A 27,603-nucleotide genomic window follows, 5' to 3' on the forward strand; every position below is an offset into this window, starting at 1 on the left:
CATTTTGATTTTTTTTTGGTATGTTGTATTAGGGTTCTCTAGAGGGACAGAACTAATGGAAAAAAATTATATATATGAGTTTATTAAGTATTAACTCACACTATCACAAGGTCTCACAATAGGCCATCTGCAGGCTGAGGAGCAAGGAGAGCCAATCCGAGTTCCAAAACTGAAGAACTTGGAATCCGCTTTTCAAGGTCAGGAAGCATCCAGCACAGGAGAAAGATATAGGCTGGGAGGCTAGGCCAGGCCAGTCTTTCTTTTCACATTTTTCTGCCTGCTTATATGCTAGCCACACTGGCAGCTGATTAGCTTGTGCCCACCTAGATTAAGGGTGGGTCTGCTTTTCCCAGCCTACTGACTCAAATGTTTATCTCCTTTGGCAACACCCTCACAGACACACCCAGGATCAAAACTTTGTATCCTTCAGTCCAGTCAAGTTTGCACTCAGTATTAAGCATCACAAGTCCACCCCTTGTCAACCTGAACCCATACGCATCTCCTGAGATCATATATAATCTTCAAATAAAGACAATAATAAGCCTAACATAACACAGCTATCCTTTGTACAACCAGAAATGCTCCAATCCCCATTCCAAATACTATTACATAAAGTTAACAATACTTAAATGCTGATGTGAAGTCAATAAATCTTATATCACATGATAAAGGAGAAAGGAAATAAAAATGAAGATATTTTCTTAGTATAAGTGTATACATGCACAAACATTTTTAACAAAAGAAGGAGGAAACACTCATGACAGTTACAGCCCTTGTTTCTGCAGCTGATCGTGTGGTCGTAGCTGGTATTGATGACTACCTTCTTCTACTACCCATTCTGTATTCCCTTGGCCTTCAGCAAGCACCTCAGCAAGTCATGGTGTTTTCTCTGGTGGAGTGACCCAAACCTTCATTCCTGAATGGTCGGGGTCATTTGTAGTCCTGCCTGAATTGGGCTGTTGTAGTTTCCCATTGACCTTAATCACATGGCATGGTGATATTAAGAGACGCCTTAACGGATCTTGTGTATTCCATGCATACTCTTCCTTACCTCCGTTGTGGAGTAGTAGACTGATTTCATCTTGATAGTCCAGGCCAATCACTGTAACTCCCTTCTTAGCCTGTTGACTTAAAGGTAGGAGGAGCCCAAAGTGTCCAGGTGGCAATCTTAACTTCCAGTTTAATGGAGTTGTGTCTCCTCGTGGCAGTGTTCCTCCCTCTGGAACTAAGACCTCCAGGCCAGCAGAACGTAATGTCTCAGGAACAGGAAGCAAAAATTTTACTAGTGTATCACTAGGGGTGATGGTAAGTGGTGCTACTTCCAATTCTACCCCTTGATTCCTGAACCTGTGAATCCTGGCTATTGGAGAAACAGTACCATATATTGGATGCTGATTCAGAGCAAACACTTTGCCCCAGCCCTGCAAAGTATTGTCACCTAGTTGCCGTTGTAATTGTGACTTCGAAAGGGCATTCCACTGTTGTGTCAATCCAGCTGCTTCAGAATGATGGGGAGCATGGTAAGACCAGTGAATTCCATAAGCTTGAGCCCACTGCCACAGTTTTGTAGCCGTAAAGTGAGTGCCTTGGTCAAAGGCAATGCTGTGTGGAATACCATGATGTTGGATAAGGTATTCCATGAGTCCATGATGGTAGTCTTGGCAGAAGCTTGCATGCAGGATAGGTAAACCCATATCTGGAGTAAGGGTTTATTCCAGTGAGGACAAACCTCTGCCCTTTCCGTGATGGAAAAGGTTCAATATAATCAATCTGCCACCAGGTAACTGGCTGATCACCCCGAGGAATGGTGCCATATGGAGGGCTCAGTGTTGGTCTCTGCTGCTGGCAAATTGGGCACTCAGCAATGGCTGCAGCCAGATCAGCCTTGGTGAGTGGAAGTCCATGTTGCTGAGCCCATGCGTAACCTCCATCCCTGCCACCATGGCCACTTTGTTCATGGGCCCATTGGACGATGATGGGGTGGCTGGGGAAAGAGGCTGAGTGGTGTCATCCTCTCCACTTGATTGTTAAAATCCTGCTCTGCTGAGGTCACCCACTGGTGAGCACTCACATGGGGTACAAATACCTTCACGGTTTTTGACCACTCAGAGAGGTCCATCCACATACCTCTTCCCCAGATTTCTTTGTCACCAGTTTTACAGTCATGCTTCTTCCAAGTCCCTGACCATCCAGCCAAACCATTGATCACAGCCCATGAATCAGTATATAATTGCACCTGGCCATTTCTCCTTCCATGCAGAGTGCACAATCCCAGGTACACTGCTAGAAGTTCTGCCCACTGGGAAACCATCTGTGAACCAGGCCCTAGTCTTCTCTTCCTCTGTCAGCTGATCATAGGGAACTCCCCCTGAGGCCATCGTTGCAGGCTGAGGGAGAGAAGGCAGGGTGGCAGGGTGGATACCATGGGCATTTGAGGCACTTCCTCATGTAACTTATTGTGCATTCAGGACCTGTTCAAGCCCAATCACGTATATACCACTTCTATTTGATGATGGAATGCTGCTGAGCATGACCCATGTTATGGGTAGATGGGCTAGAAAGCACCCAGTTCACAATAGGCAGTTCAAGTCGCATGGTGACTTGATGACCCATAGTCAAATGTTCAGTTTTTACCAAAGCCCAGTAACAGGCCAAGAGCTTTCTCTCAAAAAGAGAGTAGTTATCTGCAGAAGATGGCAGGGTCTTGCCTCCACTGTCATTCATCCATGGGGACCTGCCAAAGACTCCAAACAGCATCCCTATCTGCCACTCACACCTCAAACATCATTGGATTGGCTGGGTCATATGGCCCAGGTGGCAGAGCAGCTTGCACAGCAGCCTGGACCTGATTCAGAGCCTTTTCCTGTTCAGGACCCCACTCAAAACTGGCAGCCGTTCAGGTCATGTGATAAATGGACTGGAGTAACACACTCACATGAGGAATGTGTTGCCTCCAAAATCCATATAGGCCCACTAGGCAATGGGCCTCTTTCTTGGTTGTAGGAGGGGCCAAATGCAGCAACTTACCTTCACCTTAGAAGAAATATCTCAACAGGCCCCACACCACTGGACCCCTAGAAATTTTTCTGAGGTAGAAGGTCCCTGAATTTAGTCGGATTTATTTCCCATCCTCTGGCACACAAATGTCTTACCAATAAGTCCAATGTGTTTGCTACTTCTTGCTCACTAAGTCCAATCAGCATAATGTCATCAATGTAATGGACCAGTGTGGTATGTTGCGGAAGTGAAAAGCGACCAAGGTCTCTCCGAATAAGATTATGACACAGAGTTGGAGAGTTGATATACCCCTGAGGTAGGACAATAAATTGCTTGCTGGCCTTGCCAGCTGAAGGCAAATTGCTTCTGGTGGGCCTTATGGACAGGAATGGAGAAAAAGGCATTTGCCAAGTCAATGGCTGCATACCAGGTACCAGGAGATGTGTTAATTTGCTCAAGAAATGAAACCACATCTGGTACAGCAGCTGCAATTGGAGTCACCACTTGGTTAAGCTTACCATAATCCACTGACATTCTCCAAGATCCATGTGTCTTCTGCACAAGCCAGATGGAAGAGTTGAACGGGAATGTGGTGGGAATCACCACCCCTTTGTCTTTCGAGTCCTTGATGGTGGCACTAATCTGCATAGTCCCTCTAGGGATGCGATATTGGTTTTGATTATTGTTTTTCTAGGTAGAGGCAGCTCTAATGGCTTCCATTTGGCCTTTCCCACCGTAATAGCCCTCACCCTACCAGTCAGGGAGCCAATGTGGGGGTTCTGCCAGCTGCTAAGTATGTCTATGCCAATTATGCATTCTGGTACTGGAGAAATGACCATAGGATGAGTCCGGGGACCCACTGGACCCACTGTAAGTCAGACCTGAGCTAAAACTCCATAAATTACCCGACCTCCTTAAGTCCCTACCTTAACAATGACGTTTTGGGTCCCCTAGAATCAGTGTCAACTCAGAGCCAGGGTCCAGTAGTCCCTGAAATGTCTGATCATTTATTTCCCTTTCTCTAGTGAACAGTTACCCTGGTAAAAGGCCAGAGGTCTCCTTGGGGAAGGATGGGAGAAAGATTCACTGCATAAATGATTGGTAGTGTAGTGGGACCCTTCCTTAAGGGGACCCGGCCTCTCCTTCATATAAGGGGTTCTGGGTCTGTAAAAACGGCTCAAGTCTGGAAATTGATTGAGGGGCCAATCAGTTTGTCAAAAGACAAATTAGTCTTTTGTCCATTTGACCTAGAAGTTTTCTGCTTGTATAAACTAAGTAGGAATGCAATAGGCTTCCTATCAGTTTTACTTCTAGGAACACTGTGATTAATTAGCCAATGCCAGAGCTCTACATGAGTCAGACTATTCTGATTGCTGCTGCTTTGCCTCTGCTGTCCATTATGGTAGCCACATCCACCTTGCCTTTGATGGTTGATTGCTGCCAGTTGGCCCGTGCCACCTCAGGATCCAGTTATGCCCATTATAATTTAAATTTTGTAGTTGAGTGACTGCACTTCCCACTGTTAGACCTGACATACCCGGAAGAGCAATTACAGGGCTCTTCAGAGATGCAGGTGCTGCCCTCACAAATCTAGTTCACAAGGCATTGGTCAAGAGTACCTCTTCTGGACCCTTCTAGCTGGGGAGGTCAGTAGGTCTAAAGTGACTAATCCGCTCCACCATCCCAGTCTCCCTAAGCCTTTAGATCCCTTCCTCTACGTTAAACCAAGGGAGATCAGACATTTCTAGCTCACTCAGAGTGGGCCATCTTTTAATCCGGATTTCAGCAAACCAAGCAAATAAACTATTAGAACCTTTTTTTTTTTGGAGACAGAGTCTTGCTCTGTCACCAGACTAGAGTGCAGTGGCACGATCTCAGCTCACTGCAACCTCTGCCTCCCGGGTTCAAGCGAGTCCCCTGCCTCAGCCTCCAAGTAGCTGGGATTACAGGCATGTGCCACTATGCCTGGCTAATTTTTTGTATTTTAGTAGAGACGGGGTTTCACTATGTTGGCCAAGATGGTCTCGATCTCCTGACCTCGTGATCCCCCCGCCTCAGTCTCCCATAGTGCTGGAATTACAGGTGTGAGCCACTGTGCTCGGCCTAGAACCTTTTTTAACTCCCGGAGCTGCAGCATTAAATGCAGAGTCCCTACTTAGTGGGCCCAAATCCATAAATTCAGCTTGATCCAACTCTGTGTTCCTTCCACCGTTATCCCACACCCTTAACATCCATTTCCATGCCTGTTCTGCAGATTTCTATTTATATAAATTAGAAAACTCAAGCAGTTCTTTTTGAGTTTAGTGCACCTCCTCATCAGTCACACTATCAACCCCCCATCTCTAGGGGCCGGCTGGGACTTTAGTCTAGTTATAGTTCTAGAAGCAAACAGGGGTGTGAGAGGTGGCACCTGAGGAGAATCAGTGTTATCTTGCCTCGCAGCTGCCTCAGGGGAGGCCATCACTGTTGCCTCAGGCAGCACAAGGTTTATCTCTTCAGACAAAGGTGGAAAGGCTGATGGCAGCATGGGTCGGGGAGGGGATGTTGCCACTACTGGGGATGAGGAAGCTGTTCCTTCTGGCAAAAAAAGATTCATCAGAATTTACAAACTCAGTGTCCTGCCTCATCAGGGTCCTCCCACACGTCTCCATTCCAAGTTTCAGGGTCGCATTCTTTTCTATCAATGCCCTCACTTTAACAGTAGACACCTGGCGACGCTGTGCATGTACCTTTCGTTGAAGGTCAGCCACTTGCGTGATAAGAGCTTGTGTCTGTTTTTCTACAATTTCAGCTATTTCTCTAGTGGAGATAAGACTCTCACCCAGGGCAATCTTAGCAGATTTGAGGCTCAGTATCTGCTTCTGAAGCCAGGAGATAGAATCCCTGAGTTCATAATTTTCTTTCATCACTTTGTCCACTGAACTTAGGAGCAATCAACCAACTTCATTATGTTCCTTGGTTCTCCACATATGGTCAAAGGTATTGTGTTGAGTCACTAAACTCCTTGCCTCTCACGAGTGATGAATCAGGAGCGTCAAATGCATTTATTTTGCAAAACTCTCCAAACAGTTCATGCCAAGGACTAACAGTGTTCTCCATACTATTAGAAATAGAGTCCTTAGCATTTTTGGGTCTAATCACATTAAGCAGCCAACTCCAGAAACCCCAAAACCAACAAAAGAACTCCATCCTTAATATTCTGTTCCTCTAGAACCACTCCTGGTACCAAAATCTGTTGGTCAAGGTTCTCTAGAGGGACAGAACTAATGGAATAACTATATATATAAAGGAGAGTTTATTAAGTATTAACTCATGATTACAAGGTCTCACAATAGACCGTCTGCAAGCTGAGGAGCAAGGAGAGCCAGTCCAAGTTCCAAAACTGAAGAACTTGGAATCCGCTGTTCAAGGGCAGGAAGCATTCAGCACATGAAAAAGATATAGGCTGGGAAGCTAGGCCAGTCTCTCTATTCATATTTTTCTGCCTGCTTATATTCTAGCTACACTGGCAGCTGATTAGATTGTGCCCACCCAAATTAAAGGTGGGTCTGCTTTTCCCAGCCCACTGACTCAAATGTTAATCTCCTTTGGCAACACCCTCACAGACACACCCAGGATCAATACTTTGTATCCTTCAATCCAGTCAAGTTGACACTCAGTATTAACCATCACATATGTGGTAAAATATAGGGGTCTAGTTTCATTCTTCTGTATGTGGATATCAGTTTTCCCAGCACCATTTATTGAAGAGACTGTCTTTTCCCCAATAAACGTTCTTGGTGCCTTTGTCAAAAATCAGGTGGTTATAAATAGGTGGATTTATTTCAGAGTCCTCTATTCTGTTCCATTGGTCTCTGTGTCTATTTTATGCCAGGCCCATGGTCTTTTGGTTACTATAGGTTTGTAATATATTTTGAAATCAGGTGGTGTGCTGCCTTCAGCTTTGTTCTTTTTGCTTCCAGTCACTTTGGCTAGTGCTGTATGAATTGTAGGATTGTTTTTTTCTATTTCTGTGTAGGGGTTGCATTGACTCAGTAGATTATCTTTGGTAGTATGGTCATTTTCACAATATTCTTCTAGTCCATGAGCGTGGGATGTCTTCATTTTTTTGTGACCTCTTTGATTTCTTTCATCAGTGTTTTGTAGTTTTCTTACATAGATCTTCCACCTCCCTGGTTAGATTTATTCCTAGGTTTTTTTAAAAAATAGTTTAATTTTTAAAAAATCTATTCCTGTGTGTGTGTGTGTTTAAAGAAAGCAGTCATCTTCTTTAAAATTGGAATAACTCTATCTACTTCCAGGCTTGTTATAAGGATTAAACAACATTGTTTAAGTAAAGTAGTTGGCCCAGAGCCTCCTATATCATGGTTGTTATATTTGTTGACTAATAATAACAGGTAATATTTATTTATTTTTTTTTTATAATTTTTTTTTGAGATGGAGTCTCGCTGTGTTGCCCAGGCTGGAGTGCAGTGGCACCATCTTGGCTCACTGCAAGCTCCGTCTCCTGGGTTCACACCATTCTCCTGCCTCAGCCTCCCGAGTAGCTGGGACTACAGGCGCCTGCCACCACGCCTGGCTAATTTTTTGTATTTTTAGTAGAGACGGGGTTTCAGCACATTAGCCAGGATGGTCTTGATCTCCTGACCTCGTGATCTGCCTGCCTCGGTCTCCCAAAGTGCTGGGATTACAGGCATGAGAAACCGTGCTGGGCCAATAACAGGTAATATTTATTGAACACTTCATGTGTGCCACACAATGTCTGAAAGTACTTTACATACATTTCATCATCACAAAAACCCTATTAAATATATATTACTGCTATTATCCTGATTTTATAACTGAGGCAACTACGGTTTAGAGAAGTCTAGTAGTTTTCTTAAGGTCACACAGTGCCTGTGTGCCTGAGCTAGAATTCAAATCTAGTTGGTCTGGGCCATAGTATCTGCATTCTTTACTTAACAGTGATTCCACTCCCCACTTTACAACCAAATCTAGCCTATTTCTTTTACTTTTTTCTTACCTGGCTTTGGGTTCTTAGGTGGTTGAGAGAAATGGCATTAAATTTGTCATCTGTGTCTCATTCCCTGCCTGGACTGCCATCAAGGACCAGCAAATGCTCAATAAATGGTAGCAGCAGTTACTGATTATTAATACAACTATCACTTTAACTTAAGTGTTTTTAGTCTATTAGAAGTCTTGTACATTTACTGACTACGTCGATTTTGGTCAGTGTTATTTAACTGAGTAAATTCAATTTTTATAAATGCGTCTGTGGCCACAAGAATTATGACCAGTGTTGATTAATGTCTTAGATTAGGTGGGAAGATGAAGTTCATGTCTTTTGAAGTTTTTTTCTCTTTTAAGTTTGATATATAAAATATGAGCAACACTTTTATTAGTGGTAAAATGAAGATAATGTTTATATCCCATCTTTCACTGTGTTTCTTTGATTTAGAAGCTAAAGAAGTCAGCTGGGCTTGGTGGCTTACATCTGTAATTGCAGCACTTTGGGAGGGCAAAGAGGAAGGATCACTTGCGCCCAGGAGTTCAAGACCAGCCTGGGCAACAAAGTGAGATCCTGTCTCTACAAAATAAATAAAATAAAATAAAATAAATTATCCAGGCATGGTGGTACACACCTGCAGCTGCAGCTACTCAGGAGGCTGAGATGGGAGGATCACTGTGATTGCACCACTGCATAATTTAAGAGTGTGTTTTAAATAATTTTCAATGATTTCCACTCTATAATAATTCAGATAACACTTATCAAAAATTCCAAATAATTTTGAATTGAGTAATGTTAAATTTTATGGGTTTGGCTCTAAAAGCTTTAACACTTGGGAATTATAGGTTTGTTAAATAGAACTTGGGTATTTACCCTTAAAGTATTTTCACCCTCTGTTTGATTTAAATAGGATATATTTGAATTATTTTCCCATGATTAATGGAAGTCAGTAATGATCTTTTCTCTCTCTTTTTTTTTTTTTTTTTTTTGAGACAGAGTTTCGCTCTGTCACCAGGCTGGAGTGCAGTGGCACAATCTTGGCTCACTGCAACCTCCACCTCCTGGGTTCAAGCGATTCTCCTGCTTCAGCCTCCTGAGTTGCTGCACGTGCCACCATGCCCGGCTAATTTTTGTATTTTCAGTAGAGACAGGGTTTCACTGTGTTGGTCAGGCTGGTCTCGAACTCCTGACCTCATGATCCCCGCTCTCGGCCTCCCAAAGTCCTGGGATTACAGGCGTGAGCCACCACGCCTGGCCAATAATGATCTTTTCTTTCCTCACTAGCAGGGTCTTCACAGTTCATCATCCAAGGTTAGGTTAAGTAGAAAAGCAGAAGTTAAATTATCTTTGCTAAAATGACTTTTTGGGAAAGGTTATTAATCAGATAGTAGCTTGATAAATAAATCCACTCAGAACATACTGCCATGTACCAGCAAGTTGGAAAATAAACAGTCTTCATAAATTATGCAGAATGGTATTGGTTTGCATGCATTAACAGCAATGTTCTCATTAAACTTGGGCCAGGAAAAAACACCATGGTGTTCCGCTTCTACTTTTCACCACATGTGTAAACTGTGCCAACATCAGCCAGCTAAGACATGGGAAGGAAAGGAAACCAAGGCTGTGTAGGGCCCCTTAGCATCAGAATTTCTAGAAACTTCTCTCTTAGGATCTATAGTTAATGTTAATTTTATTCCTCTGTCTTAGCCGTCTGTCTCTGTTTCTCCTATTCATGTGATGTCTAGAATGGAAAGTCTGGCTCCACTTGAGTTGTGTGTCTGGCTTTGAATCACTGTTGGGGGAAGGGGATGTGCAGGATCAAATAACACAGATGTGGAGGTTGGTAGTCCCTCTCAGCGTATAGCAAGACTTCAGTACTTTATGCTTAGTGATGTAGTTGCCCAATTAATTCATCTTGCCTACTGCCCGGAAAAACCAATGCACTGAGAACAGCAGGTTTTTGCAGCAGAGAGTTGAAAAATCGCAGGGCCAGGCAAACAGAACAAGAGAGGTTATTATTATTCAAATTGGTCTATGAAATTTTGGAGACTGGGTTTTGTTTTGTTTTGTTTTTGTTTTGTTTTGTTTTAGGATAATTTGGCAAGCAGTGGGCTAGGGAATAGGAAATGCTGATTGGTTGGATCAGGGATGAAATCATAGCGTGTTAAAGCTGTCTTCTTGCACTGTCAGTCCCTGGGTGGGATTACAAGACCAGTTGAGCCATTTTATGGGTCTGGGTGGCGCCAGCTTGTCCATTAGAATGCAGGGTCCGAAAAATACCTCAAACACCAATTTTAGTTTTACAATAGTGATGTTATCTGTAGGAGCACCTGGGGAGGTTATGAATCTTGTGACCTCTGGCTACATGACTCCTGAGCCATAATTTCTAGTCTCATGGCTAATTTGTTAGTTTTACAAAGGTGGTTTCAAAGGAAGCTGTAGTTTTGGGAAGGGCTGTTATCATCCTTCCTTTAAACTATAAACTAAATTCCTTCCAAAGTTAGCTTGGCTACTCCCAGGAATGAACAAGCACAGCTTGGAGGTTAGAAGCAAGATGGAGTCAGCTATGTCAGATTTCTCCTACTGTCATAATTTTGCAAAGCAGTTTCAGTGATTGATTTACTGATTTTACGTAAGTATAAATGAGAGATGGGTATTGAATCAACTAGATGTGTATTTTTAATCTCTAAATTAAAGATTTATTTCTTTAAGTATTAAAAAGGGTGGCTTGGCATTTGAGGGTTATTGAGGGACCCCTGAAGTGACACTGTATCTAGATAGATCTATCTAGATCTAACTAGGTAGGTGGATGTTATCTAGTTCACCTGGCCGAATGGCCTTTTTTCAAACCTGCTTTTATTCTGTGATGCCGTGGTTAGTAGTAGCAGTGCAGTCCCAGGTACTTAAGCCAGAAACTGTCATCTTTATTTCTTATGCAACCATATCCAGTGAGTTTCCTATTCCTGTACATTTTATCTTACAGACATTGGTCCTTTCAGACCATCTCTTAGTGGTATGCAATAGTACTTAACTTGATTCGGCTTTGAATTTGACTTTTTGAATATTTTTTCTTTGTATTTATAACTTCTTAGAGGCAGATTCTACCGTAATCATAGTGTTACTAGCATTGAGGGCTAATCTTTTTAATATTTTTTGAGGACTGAAGGACCGTAGTTGGGGAGGAGTCAGATGAGATGGTCCATGGCTGCTGCTGCTTCTCATATGGCCAACCCCTCATGGCTGCAGAGGCCTAAAGAACTCGTGATGGCCTTCTCTCCTTGGCTTCTTCCAGAAGTTGGAATTCTCCCAGCTCTACCACAAAGCTGTTTGCCGGGCTCCCTTTCTTCCATTCCCTCCCTTTCCTGTATGAACCAGTTGAATTATTTCCACAACCACCTAATGCAATTTAAGTTACTCTTCTGTCACAAAGATGGAATGTTTTTGTTTTCCTGGGTAATTGGCATATTTTAGCATTTTGGCTCTTTAACTCGTTTTTTTTCCTGATGTCCAAGAATGGATGGATAATTGACATAGTCAATTATCTATCATCTATCTGCCTTTTTATACTACTAAAATTTCTTATGGTTTTGTTGTTAAAATATCTCTTTAGCTGAAAGTTTCTCTTATGTATCTTATAGGAAAAGCCAAATTTATTTTCATAAATTGATTTTGAGCAGTGGCAGTTGCTTTCTTAATAACTTGCCCTCTTCTACTCACAGTACTTTTCCATGAGAAATGTATACAAAAGCATCTAGCCTAACACCTAACACTTGATTGTTAGTTGAGGGTATTAGCTCCCTTTTCCTCTTGATTTGTAAAATATTGGTTTTTATTATAAATGTTAAAGTGATACATATTTATCATAGGAAAAGTGGAAAATGCAGGTTAAGTATAATGAAAGTTAGAATCACACAGTTGCTCTACTGTTGACATTGTGACTTTTCCCCAACAATATTAGCATCATATTTTTTATTTTCCTGTTTTCATGTAACATAACCAAAAGTATGTTCTCACATTACTAAATTTTAAAAACATAATTTTATGACCATAACATTTTAGTCTCTGAGTATGCCATAATGTATTTATTAAGCCATTCCCCTGTTTACAAATAGCATTCGTTAAGTTGTCAAACTAATCTTTTATTTGTTTATGAGCTTTCTAGAGGTAGAGATTTCTCAGTAACTCAGTAAATAGGAACATTTTCAGGCTTTTAAGACATCAGTCCGCACATATAAAATCATTCTCCCATCTTAGCTGCCATCCCATCCTGTATGTGGATACCCTGTTCATCTCTCTCAAGATCTTTATTCTAGACCTTCTTTGTGTTTCTTGGGCTCCAACACCTCACACCAAGATGTCTTACAAGTGGATGCCCTCCTTACCCTGCTTGAGTTTCTGTACCCTGTGCTTGGTCACCCCCACATGTGGTCATCCTTCTCGCCCTGCTTAGGCTCTGACTCTCCTCACCCCCACAACGTCCTCCTTCACATCCCGCTTGGATTGATACCCCATGCCTGGCTACACACGTGCATCAGGCTCTCTCCACTGTAGCTCTGGCACCGTGCTTTAGGCCCCCATGGTTCTGCCCCATCTAATGGCTTCAGTGCTGAATTGTTCAGGAGAAGCAGAGGGAAAAGAGAAAGGAAACTATAAAGATTAAATGAGGAAACTTGCAAGTGCATAGTATCATGCCTGGCATACTTGTAGGTGTTTGGTGGTAGAGTATGTGTGGATATTTAAATTCCGCTCCTGATCCTGGACTTTTGAACCTTGGTGGTAAAAGGAAAAATACAAACATAACCTACTTGACTGCTTCTAATACCAACTCAGCTGCTTATGCTCTATCTGGTATCCCCCCAATCACTCTCTCTAGTGGACAATATATTCTGTCTCTCCAAGTGGTTGTTTTTTTACCTTTTTTATTGTCCCCATTCCCCAAACTCCCCAGCTTCCAAATCTCATCTAATGACTGCCTCCTGTTTAAACGAGATTAAGGTCATTGACATTAATGTATTTAACTTCCATAACCACTTCAAAATATTTCAGTATTTTTAGCTCTTCTTGCTTTACCTTTTCTTGAAACTCTTTCCTTGTTTAGCCTTAATTAGTATATTGTCCCAGTTGTCTTCCTACCTATCAAATTTTTGTAAGTCTCATTACCTGCTTTTGATTCTTCTCCCCTCCATATATATGTTTATCCTTCTTAATATTTTGTTCTTGGTCTCCTTAATATATTCAATTTCCTTAGGTGATCAAATTGACCACATAACCTCCAAACACCCAGTTTATGCTGCTGAGGTCCAGATTTTGTACCTTCCCAACTCTCCTGATCTCTAGCCATAATTCTTGGCTGTCTTATGGCTCCAATGGCTGGGTTTTTTTTTTTTACTTCTTTTTTCTTTTTTTGTAGAGATAGGCTTTCGCCATGTTGCCCACGTTGGTCTTGAACTCCTAGACTCAAATAATCTGCTCACCTCGGCCTCCCAAAGTGCTGGGATTATAGATGTGAGCCGCTGCACCCAGCCAAATGGCCTTTTTTCAAACCTGCTTTTATTCCAGGATGTCATGGTTAATAGTAGCAGTGCAATCCCAGGTACTTAAGCCAGAAACTGTCATCTTTATTTCTTTCTCATGCATCCATATCCAGTGAGTTTCCTACTCTTGAACATTTTATCTTATAAACATTGGTCCTTTCAGACCATCTTTCAGCGGTAGGCAACAGTACTTACTTGATTCTGCTTTGAATTATGACTCTTTGAGTATTTTTTTCTTTGGATTTATAACTTCTGAGAGGCAGATTCTACCATAATCACTTCTCTTCATTGAAATACAAAATACCTTCAAGACTTTTTTCTAAACTTGAGTCAGTGTTTTACTATGTCATTAACTGGCTTTCCTTGGCAATAGGAGCTTGATCAGGATTCGTGATTTGATGATAGGTATGTGGTCTGTAGTATCCTTTTTTGGGGATTCATGCAGAGAATCGTGTCATTTTAGATGATGTTGGGAATATTTTAAGTAGCTTTAGCTTTTATTACTCATAATGAATGGAATCTTTGATAACTAGCTAGCTTTTAGTATCTGCAGATGAGAATGTGTTTGGTGTTTTGATCCAAATGGCTAGCTAGATATATAAATTGACCAAATTCTAGAAATCTGTTTTCTTCCTTGAAAAGTCACATTGTCCCCCAACCAAAAGATTTCAAATCTTAAAAAAAAAAAATTATTTCTTTTAAAATTTGCCTTCTACTCAAGTAGCTTTACTTTTTTTAGTAACACTTTTTTATTATATTCCGATAATGATTTATAGAAAAATAAATAAATGATTGGTTAAAGCAAAGAGATTTGCAAGTGGTTGCAAAGCAAACTCTTTGCTTATAGTCAATAATATTTATTCCATGGTTTAGACTTCTTTTCCCAATTAGGATATCTTAAATTTGAATACTTACCCATTTAAGGTCTTCCTGAAATAACACTAGAATTGTAGGGCAGTATTTTTAATGATTGGGTTAAAGGTCTTCTATGGTTTGGCCTTTCATTATGTTTTTAGAGTTTTAAAAAAAGATTGATTCAGAAAAGTTAGAGATTTGGTAAAATAATTTGGTAGTTGTTATGCATTTGAAAGAGTTGCTAGCTTTGGACATTTTCTCAGACCACAGCTTTCTGTGTGACATTATCATCATAGTTTATATTGTGTAATTAAATGATTCATCTTCCTCATTTGATCCTCATCATTAAAGTCACCTGAGTATCTGACTTATACAAACTTCTTTAGAGGTGTGTGTGCATGTGTGTGTAATTGTCCATTGCACATGTGTGTAATGGACAACTAGAAACATTGAACAATATGTAGATTAAAATAGGATGTTGTAAAAACAAAAAAAGAATGGGGTAGCACATAAATTGAGTAGTAGGTTAGAAATAAGTCCTATTAGGAGCGGTTTCAGGATTCAGAGAGATTTCTAGGTGGTCCAAGAGACAAATTTGTTCGAGAAGTAGTAGTTATGAGCAAAATCAGTGAAAACCTATTTGATATCCCAAGGATTGAGAACTTTACTTTTGAATTAGAAGTCTTAAAGAATGTCAAAATAATTAGTTTCCAGTATTTCTGGATGAGATTTGTCTGAAGGTTATTCATCATTCTAATGATTTGAAGTGGCCCAGATGTCTCTTGTTTTTTGCAATATGAACAGGAGTACTGAGAATAATTGTCAAATGTTCATCATGACCACATAATTTTGGGGATTATAGATATAATTTTCTTTCATTGGTGATTAGTGTTTTATTCTCACATCCACTATTTTGTTCAGTAACTTAACTTTGTTATATCACTTAGCCCTCTCGGTTTTCTTTTTTACCAAATTTATAGGTAGATAATTATGGCAATGCAAACCATATAGTTTTAGCTTTTATTAGTATATTGTATCTTGGCAAATGTGATCCTGTCAACAAAATGATTTTATTAGCAGCTCCATTTTATCTATAAACTGTAAGCAGTTAACAAAAATATTACACTGTCAATTAATTAGGAAAAAGACTTTTATCTGCACACCCATTTTGGCTTTCTTCTTTGTACCTTCTCCCCACACCTTTCTAACTACTCTTATTGCTTCTATCTGATGTTATAGTATTGAATCTTTTGTCTCTCTGTAGCCATCCAAATCATTAGTGAGCATAAATATTGTCATAATTAAATATTGTTCAGCTTTAGCAATTTAAAAGTGAAATAATTGAAGCCTAGAGAGATTAAGATTTGCCAAGAAAGAAAAGAACTAATATTTTTACAGTGCACCAACTATATACAAGACTATTTTTTACATTTCAGTTCTGTGAAATGTGTTTTATTGTCCCCATTATACGGAGGTTGAGAGGTCAAGTACTTTGTCCATGTCCATGAGGCTCTAGTTATGGTGGAGGTAGGATAAAAATCCAGGTATCTTAAACAGTCCAGGGTCTTTTCCATTTGTATCAGCAAATATTAAAAGCGAGGGAAAACAAAGTGTTAAAATCCAACACTCCAAATATGACAAAGTGTATTTTCTTTTCCTTGTTTTCTCTGAGAATTTGTCTTTTTAAAATTAAAAAAGAAAATTTTCAGTAGCTTTTGGGGCACAAGTGGTTTTTGGTTACATGATGAATTATATAGTGATGAAGTCTGAGATTTCATTGTACCTGTTACCTGAGTAGTGTACCTTGTACCCAGTATGTAGTTTTTTATCCCTCATCTCCCCTTCCCACCCTACCCCTTCTGAGTCTCCATAGTCCATTATATCACTCTCTATGCCTTTGTGTACTACCCATAGCTTAGCTCCCACTTATAAGTGAGAACTTATGGTATTTGATTTTCCATTCCTGAGTTGACAAAGTGTATTTTCTGACTGATAACATTTATTTTTATAAAAAGACTCAAAAAATTACCTTTGGTTGTACAGCTATTAAATCACTATTAAAATATGGAATGTTGGGCTGGGCGCAGTGGCTTACCCCTGTAATTTCAGCACTCTGGTAGGCCGAGGCAGGCAGATCACTTGAGGTCAGGAGTTCGAGACCAGCCTGACCAATATGGTCAAACCCCGTCTTTACCAAAAATGTTAAAAAATTAGCCGGATGTGGTGGTGGGCACCTGTAGTCCCAGTTACTCAGGAGGCTGAGGCAGGAGAATCGCTTGAACCTGGGAGGCAGAGATTGCAGTGAGCCAAGATCGTGCCACTGCACTCCAGCCTGGGTGACAAAGCGAGACTTCGTCTCAAAATAAACAAATAAATAAATAAATAAATAAATAAAATATGGGATGTTTGCATTAGGTATAAAAGCAACATAAACTTTGCCTATTAGCATCTTATGATTGATGATGCATATACCAAAAAAAGTAATGTTTTTAGAATATCAATTTAGAGATGGAAAGAGTCACCAAGGGCTTGTGCATCTCCTTTTTAAAATTTTTTTTTGTTTTAAAGAGGTTATCTCGAGATTTTGTTGTTGTTGTTACCTAGGCTGGAGTGCAATGGTGCAATCATAGCTTACTGTAGCCTCGAACTCCTGGGCTCAATAAATCCTTGCCCCTCAGCCTCCCAAGTAGCTAGGACTACAGACACATGCTGCTGTACCTGGCTGATTTTTCATTTTTTTAAATAGAGATGAGGGTCTCACTGTGTTGTCCAGGCCAGTCTTGAACTCCTGGTCTCAAGTGATCCTCCTGCCTTGGCCTTGCCTTGCAAGGTGCTCATATTATAGGCATGAGCCACCAAGCCCAGCCCTCTCTCAAGTCATTCTGTAATCTCTTGCCTTGAGGGTATTATTGTTATACTTTTTTTTTTGACATGGAGTCTTGCTCTGTCACCCAGGCTAGAGTGCAGTGGTGGGATCTCGGCTCACTGCAACCTCCGCCTCCCAGGTTCAAGTGATTCTCCTGCCTCAGCCTCCTGAGTAGCTGGAACTACAGGCGCCCACCACCACACTCAGCTATTTTTTGTATTTTTAGTAGAGATAGGGTTTCACCATGTTGGCCAGGCTAGTCTGGAGCTCCTGACCTCAGGTGATCTGCCTGCCTCGGCCTCCCAAAGTGCTAGGATTACAGATGTGAGCCACTGTGCCCAGCCTTATTGTTATACTTTTAACAGATACTATTGCTGACAAAATTAGACAGCATTTATCCTGGCACATGATTGGCCTCTGATGTTTGTTGCATGGGGTTCATCTAGGAATAAATTTGGGCTCTGTGTTTTCTTTTTGTATGGCATTTAGTGTTTGTGAGAATTAATAGTTTGCTTTTCAGAGTTTCTTAAATGAGATTCAGAGAAAAGAAACTAAACATGGTGGTAGGAAAAATTAGGGCTTTGACATACAGTATTATGATGTATCTGTTCATTAGTTAAGGAAACTAGGTGCTTTAAATATGTTTGCAAATCTGGGTCTCTTTTTGCCTTGCTTATTTTTGAGAATTCTTAATCTTTTATCTAAGCACTCAGTCTAATTAAACTATTGATAACTACCTTTTTGAAGCAAGACACCTTCTCTTTGGCCTCTTGATACCTGAGCCACTGCAGTTCTGAATGTGATAACCTAGGGGTAATTAGATAGCCTAAGAGTAGCTTTTCAAATTGTTTTTCAAAGATACTTCTTTTCTAAAATTCCTAAGTGATACGTTTCTCATTTCACCATCTAATTATCTAGGTTTTAACATTTGTATTTTTGATACCATCATATTCATAAGAAAGTTGTTTCATAGGAGCCAGAGCTGACCTTGGCAGATACCTAGACAAAGGCAGTCTTTTTCTCTACCTACCATTCCTCCCGTTTCTTTACGCTTTTCTTTCCTTCCCAGTTTTCCCTTCCTCCATTTCCCCCTTTCCCTTTTCTTCCTGTTTCCCATTTTGTTTGTCTCAGTGTATAGAAACATATAAAATTAGAGTAATGGTAGGAGGAGGTACATGATTCTCTATAAAGTTCCTATTCAGTGATAGTAACTTTACTAGTTACTATGGAATATATTAGTTTCTAAGATAGCTAGTTCAAATTACTTTGGAATCCAATAGACCTGGGTTCGAATCCTGGTTTATAAAAGTAGTACATCTCCATTGTGGAGAGGGGCAGGGGAGGAAGTGATACAGTGGCTGGGCGCAGTGGCTCACACCCGTAATCCCAGCACTTTGGGAGGCTGAGGTGGGTGGATTGCTTGAGCCCAAGAGTTCAAGGCCACATAGGGAGCAACATAAGGAGCCGTCACCTCTACAAGACATAAAAAATTAGCTGAGCAAGGTGGGGGCGCACCTGTGGTCCCAGGTGCTCAGGAGGCTGAGGCGGGAGGATTGATTGAGCCTGGGAGATCAAGGTTGCAGTGAGCCAAGATCATGCTACTACACTCCAGTCTGGGTGACAGAGTGAGACCCTGTCTTTAAAAAAAAAAAAAGTGATACAGTAACAATGAATATAAGGCAGAAAGGAAAAGTGCTGTTGTCTTTGGTACTTCTCAGAGGTAATCATTATTAATGATTTTCATGTATCCTTCTAAATATCTGGTGTATATATTTACATATATTTAATATAGCATATTAGCTATGTTAATTTCAGTTTTTATAGCATGTATAAAGTGTTCATTTTCCTGTTAGAAATTTTCCTGTTAGAACAGTCTTCAGTAGATCAGAAAGCATCTAAAGAATATTCATTTAGTTGAATTTTCACCTGTTTGATATTACTAAATTCCAGTATCTCAATTTCTTTTTTTTTTTCCTTTTGACTCTTACCCTTCTTACTGCTTTCCGGATGCTGTTCCATAATTATTGTTTTTTTTTTTTAAATCAGTTTTGACCTCTGTAATGGCTCAAACTTTAGATGAGAAAACATACTAGAAGTGGAGATGACAGAAAATGATGTTTGTATCTTAAGACTTCAGTCTTCTCAGGGAAGTAGTAACTGGCTAGACATTCTTCCAGGAATGGTGATGGTCACAGTAATTAGGAATTAAAGCTTGTGGGAAGAAAATCTTTAATTGACCTTGCTGTCATTAAGAAGGAGGAGTTATTCTAAGGCATTGGTATAGGATTGCCAGACATGTTACCAAAGATACAGGATGAGTTTGTAGATGACAAAGTGCTTGGTCATCTGGGACCAGGAATGGAAAAGCTGACTGTAGGTCAGCTCTGGGAATGAGTGCACCAGAGGCTTAAGCTATTCAGGGCGTCTCTGGGAGTAATAACAAGAACCTTGATAAAGTTGCTTACCATAGCCAAGCACCAGAGAAAGGACTTCACATTCTCACAATATACAAAACTATTGGCTACAGAATATAAATCAGGATTTCAGAGTCTCCTCTTACATGATGGAACAATGTTTTTCCCTCCTTGAAACAGATAATTACTTATGAAGAATATGGTTGGATATCTATACCATTACTTGCATGTTAATTACCTTGGTATATCTCTCTCAGTGTATCTATCAACAAAACATTATTTGAGTATATATCCTTTCAAAATGTTAGGTACTTTTTTTTTTGAGATGGAGTTTCACTCTTGTCGCCCAGGCTGGAGTGCAATGGTGCATCTTGGCTTACCGCAACTTCCTCCTCCCGGGTTCAAGTGATTCTTCTGCCTCAGCCTCCTAAGTAGCTGGGATTACAGGCGTGCGCCACCACGCCCAGCTAATTTTTTGTATTTTTAGTAGAGACGGGGTTTCACCATGTTGGCCAGGCTGGTCTGAACGGTCTGACCTCAAGTGATCCACCCACCTCTGCATCCCAAAGTGCTGGGATTACGGGCATGAGCCACTGTGCCCGGCCTAGAATGTTAGGTACTTTTACAGAAACCTCTTTTCTGTGAACCTATGGATTATGTTGAATAGGCCCTTTTCTAAACACACAAACACTGGAGGCATTGGGGGAGGGAGGAGAAAAAGAACAGTTAGGAGGTATCAAAAATTTCGAAGTAGTCAAAATATTACATAGTATTTATTTCTCAATTGAAGACATACCATCTTATTAAAATCACTATACCATTAGACAAATGTTACCACTGATCTTCTTTTAATCTTTTGTATGACATTTTAAAAAAAGTAGTTATTTTCTTCCTGAATTTTCTTTCACAGAGAACTATAATTGAACTTGGCCTTGCGATTTAATTTTATGTAGAAGAAATTTGTTAAAAACCACCTGTCAAACTTATGTGACTCAATCAAGTCTGCCAAGTCTCTCTGAGCAACAGACTGAGACCCTGTCTCAAAAAATTTAAAAAAAAAAATAAGAGGGATACAGTAACAATAATATAAAGCAGAAGGGGAAAGTGCATTATTCGCGTTTAGAGGTAAAATGGAAATGTGTGTTAATGGAAATATCTGTTAGGGGTAAAATATAAATGTTGGAAATGGTTTGGGTATATTTGTGTGTTAGAGGTAAAATAGTTGGAAAACCTGTCCCGTTATTTTTTAACTTTGGTAGCACAGCTCTGCAAATTATTCTTGATCCATGACCCTAAGTCTTGAGAAGATGGTTATTCTCTTTCCTAGTCCTAAGTGTCACTTTTTTTCTTGCCCTATAATGATTGACAGTAGAATTATGTTTCATTTAGGGAAGAGCTTGACTCCAGCCACAGGGGGTCTGATCTACTGTCTTGCCAGCTGGGAATAAAGTGAGACTAAAGGCTGGAAGAGATCTTTAGAATCCCTTCACTCTCACTTCTAGGATCTGGCTACCACTCTGATTTCATGAGGCCACTGGTGTACTACACACATATCCCAAGAAACAAACAATTTCAGAGATAATTCAGTCTGAATTCATATGTAAGGGTAATTTGTTAAAGGCATACACATTATTAAGCAAAACCCTGAACATCTCCTTCTGAGACACCTGCATTTAGGTTAACCAGCGTCCTCACAGTTTTCTCCAAAAAAGTAGTCTGTTTGCTTAAGTAACTAAAATGTTCATTCTGGTAGTATTTTCTTTTTTTTTTTTTTTTTTGAGACGGAGTCTTGCTCTGTCACTAGGCTGGAGTGCAGTGGTGTGATCTCGGCTCACTGCAACCTCCACCTTCTAGGTTCAAGCAATTCCCCTGCCTCAGCCTCCTGAGTAGTGGGGACTACAGGTCTGCACGACTACGCCTGGCTAATTTTGTGTGTGTGTATGTGTTTTAGTAGAGACAGGGTTTCACTGTGTTGGCCAGGATGGTCTCCATCTCCTGACTTCATGATCCGCCTGCCTCGGCCTCCCAAAGTGCTGAGATTACAGGCGTGAGCCACCATGCCTGGCCTATCTGGTAGTATTTCCAAAACAGAAGAAGTCTGCTGCAAAGGAGAACTGATTCCTGCACTTACAGACATTTAATTGCTGTAATTGAAAATGAAATTTATCTAGTTTAAAAAAATTAAGACGCCCCCCTCCCCCACCACCATGAGACATTCTATTAACAGTAAAAGTTGCCCTTCCTCTCACCTATCAAATCTTTGAATAAATGTGTCTTTCCAGTAAAACAAACCATTTTATCCTGTGGCTTTTTTAATAGGAATGTCTATCCACCCACCTTTAGGATTGCATTCTGCTATTTACAGTGAAATATGTCAGCTTTCAAGAAGCATTTCCACTTTTACCTACTGCTTCACTGTGGAGTTTCTTTTTTTTTTTTTTTTTTTTTTTTTGAGACGGAGTCTCGCTCTGTCGCCCAGGCTGGAGTGCAGTGGCGCGATCTCGGCTCACTGCAAGCTCCGCCTCCCGGGTTCACGCCATTCTCCTGCCTCAGCCTCCCGAGTAGCTGGGACTACAGGCGCCCGCTACCACGCCCGGCTAATTTTTTGTATTTTTAGTAGAGACGGGGTTTCACCGTGTTAGCCAGGATGGTCTCGATCTCCTGACCTCGTGATCCGCCCGCCTCGGCCTCCCAAAGTGCTGGCACTGTGGAGTTTCTTAGGCTTTCTGTACCTTTCTAACCTCGGGCCTATTAAATACCATGCTGGAGTTGCACTGAACCTAGTTATGCCAGGGATTGACATCCATTTCTGATTTGGTCTATCGAATAGGATTATTTTATTTTTCCTGATTTTAGGATTATAGGACATGTATCTACACATTCACTTTCTTGAGTCGCCTAGAAATAAAAATAGTTACTTTGTAGACAAGTTAGGCACCCTTTTGTGTATGAAAACAAAATACTGCCAAAATAGTTATTAAAACATATTGGTGCCTATTCTTTATTAGTTTTAATTATTATTTTACTAAAAAGTATGTGGTGCATTGAAATAGTTACACTTTTTTTTTTTTTTTTTTTTTTTTTTTTTTTGAGATGGAGTCTTGCTCTGTCGCCCAGGCTGGAGTGCAGTGGCGCAATCTCGGCTCACTGCAAGCTCCGCCTCCCGGGTTCACGCCATTCCCCTGCCTCAGCCTCCCAAGTAACTGGGACTACAGGTGCCCGCCACCACGCCCGGCTAATTTTTTGTATTTTTAGTAGAGACGGGGTTTCACTGTGTTAGCTAGGATGGTCTCGATCTCCTGACCTTGTGATCTGCCTGCCTCGGCCTCCCAAAGTGCTGGGATTACAGGCGTGAGCCACCGCACCCGGCCTTTTTTTTTTTTTTTTTTTTTTGAGACAGCATCTCACTCTGTCACCCAGGCGGAGTACAGTGGCATGATCATGGCCCACTGCAGCCTTGACCTCCTGGGCTCCAGTGATCCTCCCACCTCAGCCTCCTGAGTAGCTGGGACTACAAGGGCACACTACCATGCCCAGCTAATTTATTGTGTTTTTTGAAGAGACAGGGTTTTGCCATGTTGTTCAGGCTTGTCTCAAACTCCTGGGCTCAAGCAATTTGCCTGCCTTGGCCTCCCAAAGTGCTAGGATTACAGGCATGAGCCACCATACCCAGCCTAAAAAAATAAATTACTGCACCTGGCCTAAAAAATAAATTTTTATTTGCATTTAAGCCCAGTTATTCTGAATTATTCTATTAGAGCAGAATTATTCATGTGGAATCTATGTTCCCATACTTACCTTTTCTGATTTTAAGGAAGATGACTGGTTGATTGAATTTAGAATTTAAGAGGATGAGGGGCAACTAGTCACCGCAGGTCACCTCTACGATTAGGACTAACCAGTTGGTTGTTGTTTACCTTGAGTTTCTTAATCCTGCTTCATAGAGACTCATGGCAGTTTTAGTTACATATAAAAGTATGTTGTTTGGTCTAGGTAGCTTGGTCTAGGTGTTACAATATTTTAATTTTGGGGGTATAATATGGTTTTTTTTTGTTGTTGTTGTTGTTGTTTGTTTTTTGTTTGAGGCAGAATACTCTGCTGCCCTGGCTGGAGTGCAGTGGCATGATCATGGCTCACTGCAGCCTCAACCTCCCAGGCTCATGCAATCCTCCCACCTCAGTCCCCTGAGTAGCTAGGACTACAAGCATGTGCCACCACACCTAGCTAATTTTTTAATTTTTTGTAGAGACAGGTCTCACTACATTGCCAAGATTGGTCTCAAACTCCTGGGCTCAAGCGATTATCCCACCTCAGCCTCCCAAAGTACTGAGATTGCAGGCAAGAGCCACTCTGCACTCAGCCATAATATGATTTTTAAAATAAAAGAGTCATAGGAAAGTGGTGAAAAAGAGAATAGGATTTACAGGACCAGAAGAATTAATACGAGCAAGATAACGTATAAGAGAGAATAGCCGGGCGCGTTGGCTCACGCCTGTAATCCCAGCACTATGGGAGGCTGAGGTGGGTGGATCACGAGGTCAGGAGATCGAGACCATCCTGGCTAATGTGGTGAAACACCATCTGTACTAAAAATACAAAAAATTAGCCAGGCGTGTTAACCAGGCGTGGTGGCACGCGCCTGTAGCCCCAGCTGCTCAGGAGGCTTAGGCAGAAGAATCACTTGAACCCAGGAGGTGGAGGTTGCAGTGAGCCGAGATTGCACCACTGTACTCCAGCCTGGGCAACAGAGCAAGACTCTATCTCAAAAAAAAAAAAAAAAAGAATAACAGACATTAAAGGTTCTTATCAAGTCACTTAAGTTATTTTATTCTACCTCCTTTGTGTCTACTTTTAACCCATTTTGGTATTCTCAGTTTCTCAGTTCTTGAAATTGAGATATAAAAAATAATGTGTAGATTGAAGGACTTTAGGGTAAATTATGTTGTGAGTCAGAAAATACTCTTTCCTCCTGTATTTTCTTATAATATCATTGCCTATCTCTGGTCATTTTCTGTCTCTAGTCTCTTAAGTGTAGTTATCTGAAATATTTTTAATTTCTTAGGATTCTAATTTTAAATTAATGCAAATAATGAAAATTCCTAGTCACAATTATATGGTGTTGACCCATTTCAGTGTCCTTTTGGATATGGGGAATTAAGTGGAAACTGGAGACAGCAGGAGCTAATAGCAAATAACTTGGGTGGGAACAATAAAGAATGATTTGTTCATCCTGCCCTGGTGAAGGTATAGTTCAGAGAACTTTCCAGCATCTAAGAATAATAAAAATAGAAGCTGTAAGAAATTCTGCTTCATAATTATTTTCCTGTGTCTTCAATCATTTCACAACTTTGTTTTCCAATTTAAACTTTAAGTGGTAATTGCAGTCTGCATGTTTATAAATTTTTAATTGTATAGTATATTAGTACTTTTCTTCTTTAAAAATAATGCCATAAAGAATTTGTCACTTGGAAGTTTTTCCCCAAATATAACAGAGCTGTAGCAATTGTGTTTATTTACAATTAAGGATACCCTAGGGCAGTGGTTTTCAACATCAGAATCATCAAGAGGGATTTTTAAAAGTTTTTTAATTTTTATTTTAGGTTCAGGGATACATGTCCAGGTTTGTTATACAGGTAAACTCATGACCTGGGGGTTTGGTGTATAGGTTATTTCATCACCTGGGTACTAAGCATAGTACCTGATAGTTTTTTGTTTTTTTTCTGAACCTCTCCCTCCTTTGAACCTCCTCCCTCAAGTAGGCCCTAGTGTCTGTTGTTCCCCTCTCTGTTCAAGAGGGATTTTTAAAACATAGGTTTTGGGGCCTCACTCTTGTATTTCTGATTCTGTAACTCTGGAGTGGGGCCTGAGAGTTTGCATTTCTAAGAAATTCCAAGGTGACGCTAGTACTACTGGTCCTGAAATCATACTTTGAGAACCACTGCAATAATATGATACTGATCTGAGAAGTCTGAGATAGGGCTAAATCTAATCTGTGCTGAATGAATACTGAGTTGCTTGTATTTCAAGCAGAGTTATACCTATTTGATGGGTACCAGCAATGACCATTTAATGTAGTGTCTTCTTTTCATAGATTGGAGCATATGATCAACAAATATGGGAAAAATCTGTTGAACAGAGAGAAATCAAGGTAAGGAGTTTATTTCATTTTGTTTATTTTGAAACATAGTTCTATGAGTTATTAATTACATTTTCTGTAGTGTTTTTTAATATACTTTTAAGATATAAATTACTATTCTATTGAAGCTTTTAAAGAAAGAAGTAAACTTTATTTACCATAGTCACGTTTACTCCTGATGTTGGTTTTTTCTTTTTATCATCTTTCTGTTCTTTTAAAATTGAATTTCTAATGACTATTTTTTTGTCAGCTTTTTTCCCCTTTCACTTGTCACCTTATACTTCTAGTTTGCTTTTCCTCCCTTTTGATGCTGTCATTGCTCTGTACAGTTTATTAAACTGGTAAGTGTTTCAGGATTTTTCCCGCCTGAGTGATCCTGTGCAAATGCTGCTCTGCTTAATTGAGATCTGCTTTTTGGTGCTACTAACAGATTGACTTGGACTCAAAAAGAGTTACTGAAAAGTTGGTCATTTTAAAAAAGAATTTAGGACAGTAAAGCACTAATTAAAATGTTTTTGTAGTAGGCATTTTCTTCCTGAACATGTAATCATGTCTCTTATGCTGATAAAATATTCTCATAGATTACCTCGCTAGCATGAAAACTGTTTTTCAACTGAATTTATTGTTTCCCAGCATTCTTTATTGGTAATAAGATTTATATTTTTTCATTTGCATAGATACTAATCAGTGTGTTTCTGCACGAGCTAAATTTAATCTGGGCACAGACAGTATTACTTTAGTTACTTGACATTTTCTATTTTGTATAGAAAAGTTTTCATTAGATTGAAAACCAGTGTCTATAGTTACTAAAGATCAGTCCAAAAATTTGTTAATGTTTAGACTACTTAGTCACTTGTAATAAAGAGCAAGATTCTTTCCCATTTGGCAATTATAATCTCTAAACTTTTGAGGAAGGATTAATACATTTAACAAAGTTGTGGTATGCGTTAAATATAGGATTAAGTCCTGGGACAGAAAGATAAAATAGATTATAGTTTTGTAGGGAGATGCATAATTACACATGAGATAAATTCCTTTAAGAGAGGCATGTCTAAAACTCTATAGAAGAGCGAGAGGGGAGACAAGCCTGGGGAGGTTGGGAAAGATTTCATAGAGGAAGTGGTTCATTAACTCAAGGAAGACATTTCAGACAGATGAAGAGCAGATGGAAATATATGTAAAGGATGGAAGAAACATGATTGAGGCAGGACTCCCCAAGGAGTTTGATTTGGTAATAGGTTGGATAGAGGAAGGAGACTAGTGTCATTAGGAGTAAAACTAGAAAGGAAAATGGAAGTCAGATTATGAAGGGGCTTGAATGCCTTGCCAAAGAATTTAGACATAATCTGGAAAACAACAGGGGAGATATTGGAAGATTTTAAGCAGAAGATTATATTTTAACAAATGTACACAGGCAGCACTAAGGATGATAGGAAATACTGCAAGAAGAGCACATTTAGAATTCTGTTATAGAAATATCTATTTGGTACTTGGGAGGGACATTTGAGAGTTCTCAGTTTATAAAGTGTGAATATGTATAGGTATGTGTTTGTATGTGATACATACATACATATATAAAACATTATATAGATATAGCTATAGGAATGAGTAGATTTCTGTTGAATGATGAAATAAAAGGACTGAGAACAGAGCATTGGGAAATAACTAACATTTAATGGGTAGGTAAATAAAGAGATGCAAATAAAGAAGGAAAGAGAAGTAGGAGATCCATGAGAAAATAGTATGGAGAGAGTATGAAGAAGAGTTGGGATAGTCAAGCAAATAAAGAGCAG

At 40.0% G+C, this 27,603-nt stretch overlaps 1 protein-coding gene across 10 annotated transcripts in view; it reads left to right on the plus strand.

Moving 5' to 3' along the window:
- PHTF2 (putative homeodomain transcription factor 2) overlaps nt 1-27,603 on the plus strand; it is a 160,742-nt gene that overhangs the window by 71,357 nt on the left and 61,782 nt on the right. For all 10 annotated transcript variants that reach the window (XM_008969279.5, XM_057302893.2, XM_063605938.1 and 7 more), the window contains one exon: nt 25,766-25,822. In XM_008969279.5, the coding sequence (XP_008967527.2) occupies nt 25,766-25,822 (57 nt within the window). The remainder of the gene's footprint in view (nt 1-25,765; nt 25,823-27,603) is intronic.

The sequence above is a fragment of the Pan paniscus genome, chromosome 6, assembly GCF_029289425.2.
Source record: "Pan paniscus chromosome 6, NHGRI_mPanPan1-v2.0_pri, whole genome shotgun sequence".
NCBI classification, from domain to species: Eukaryota; Metazoa; Chordata; class Mammalia; order Primates; family Hominidae; genus Pan; species Pan paniscus.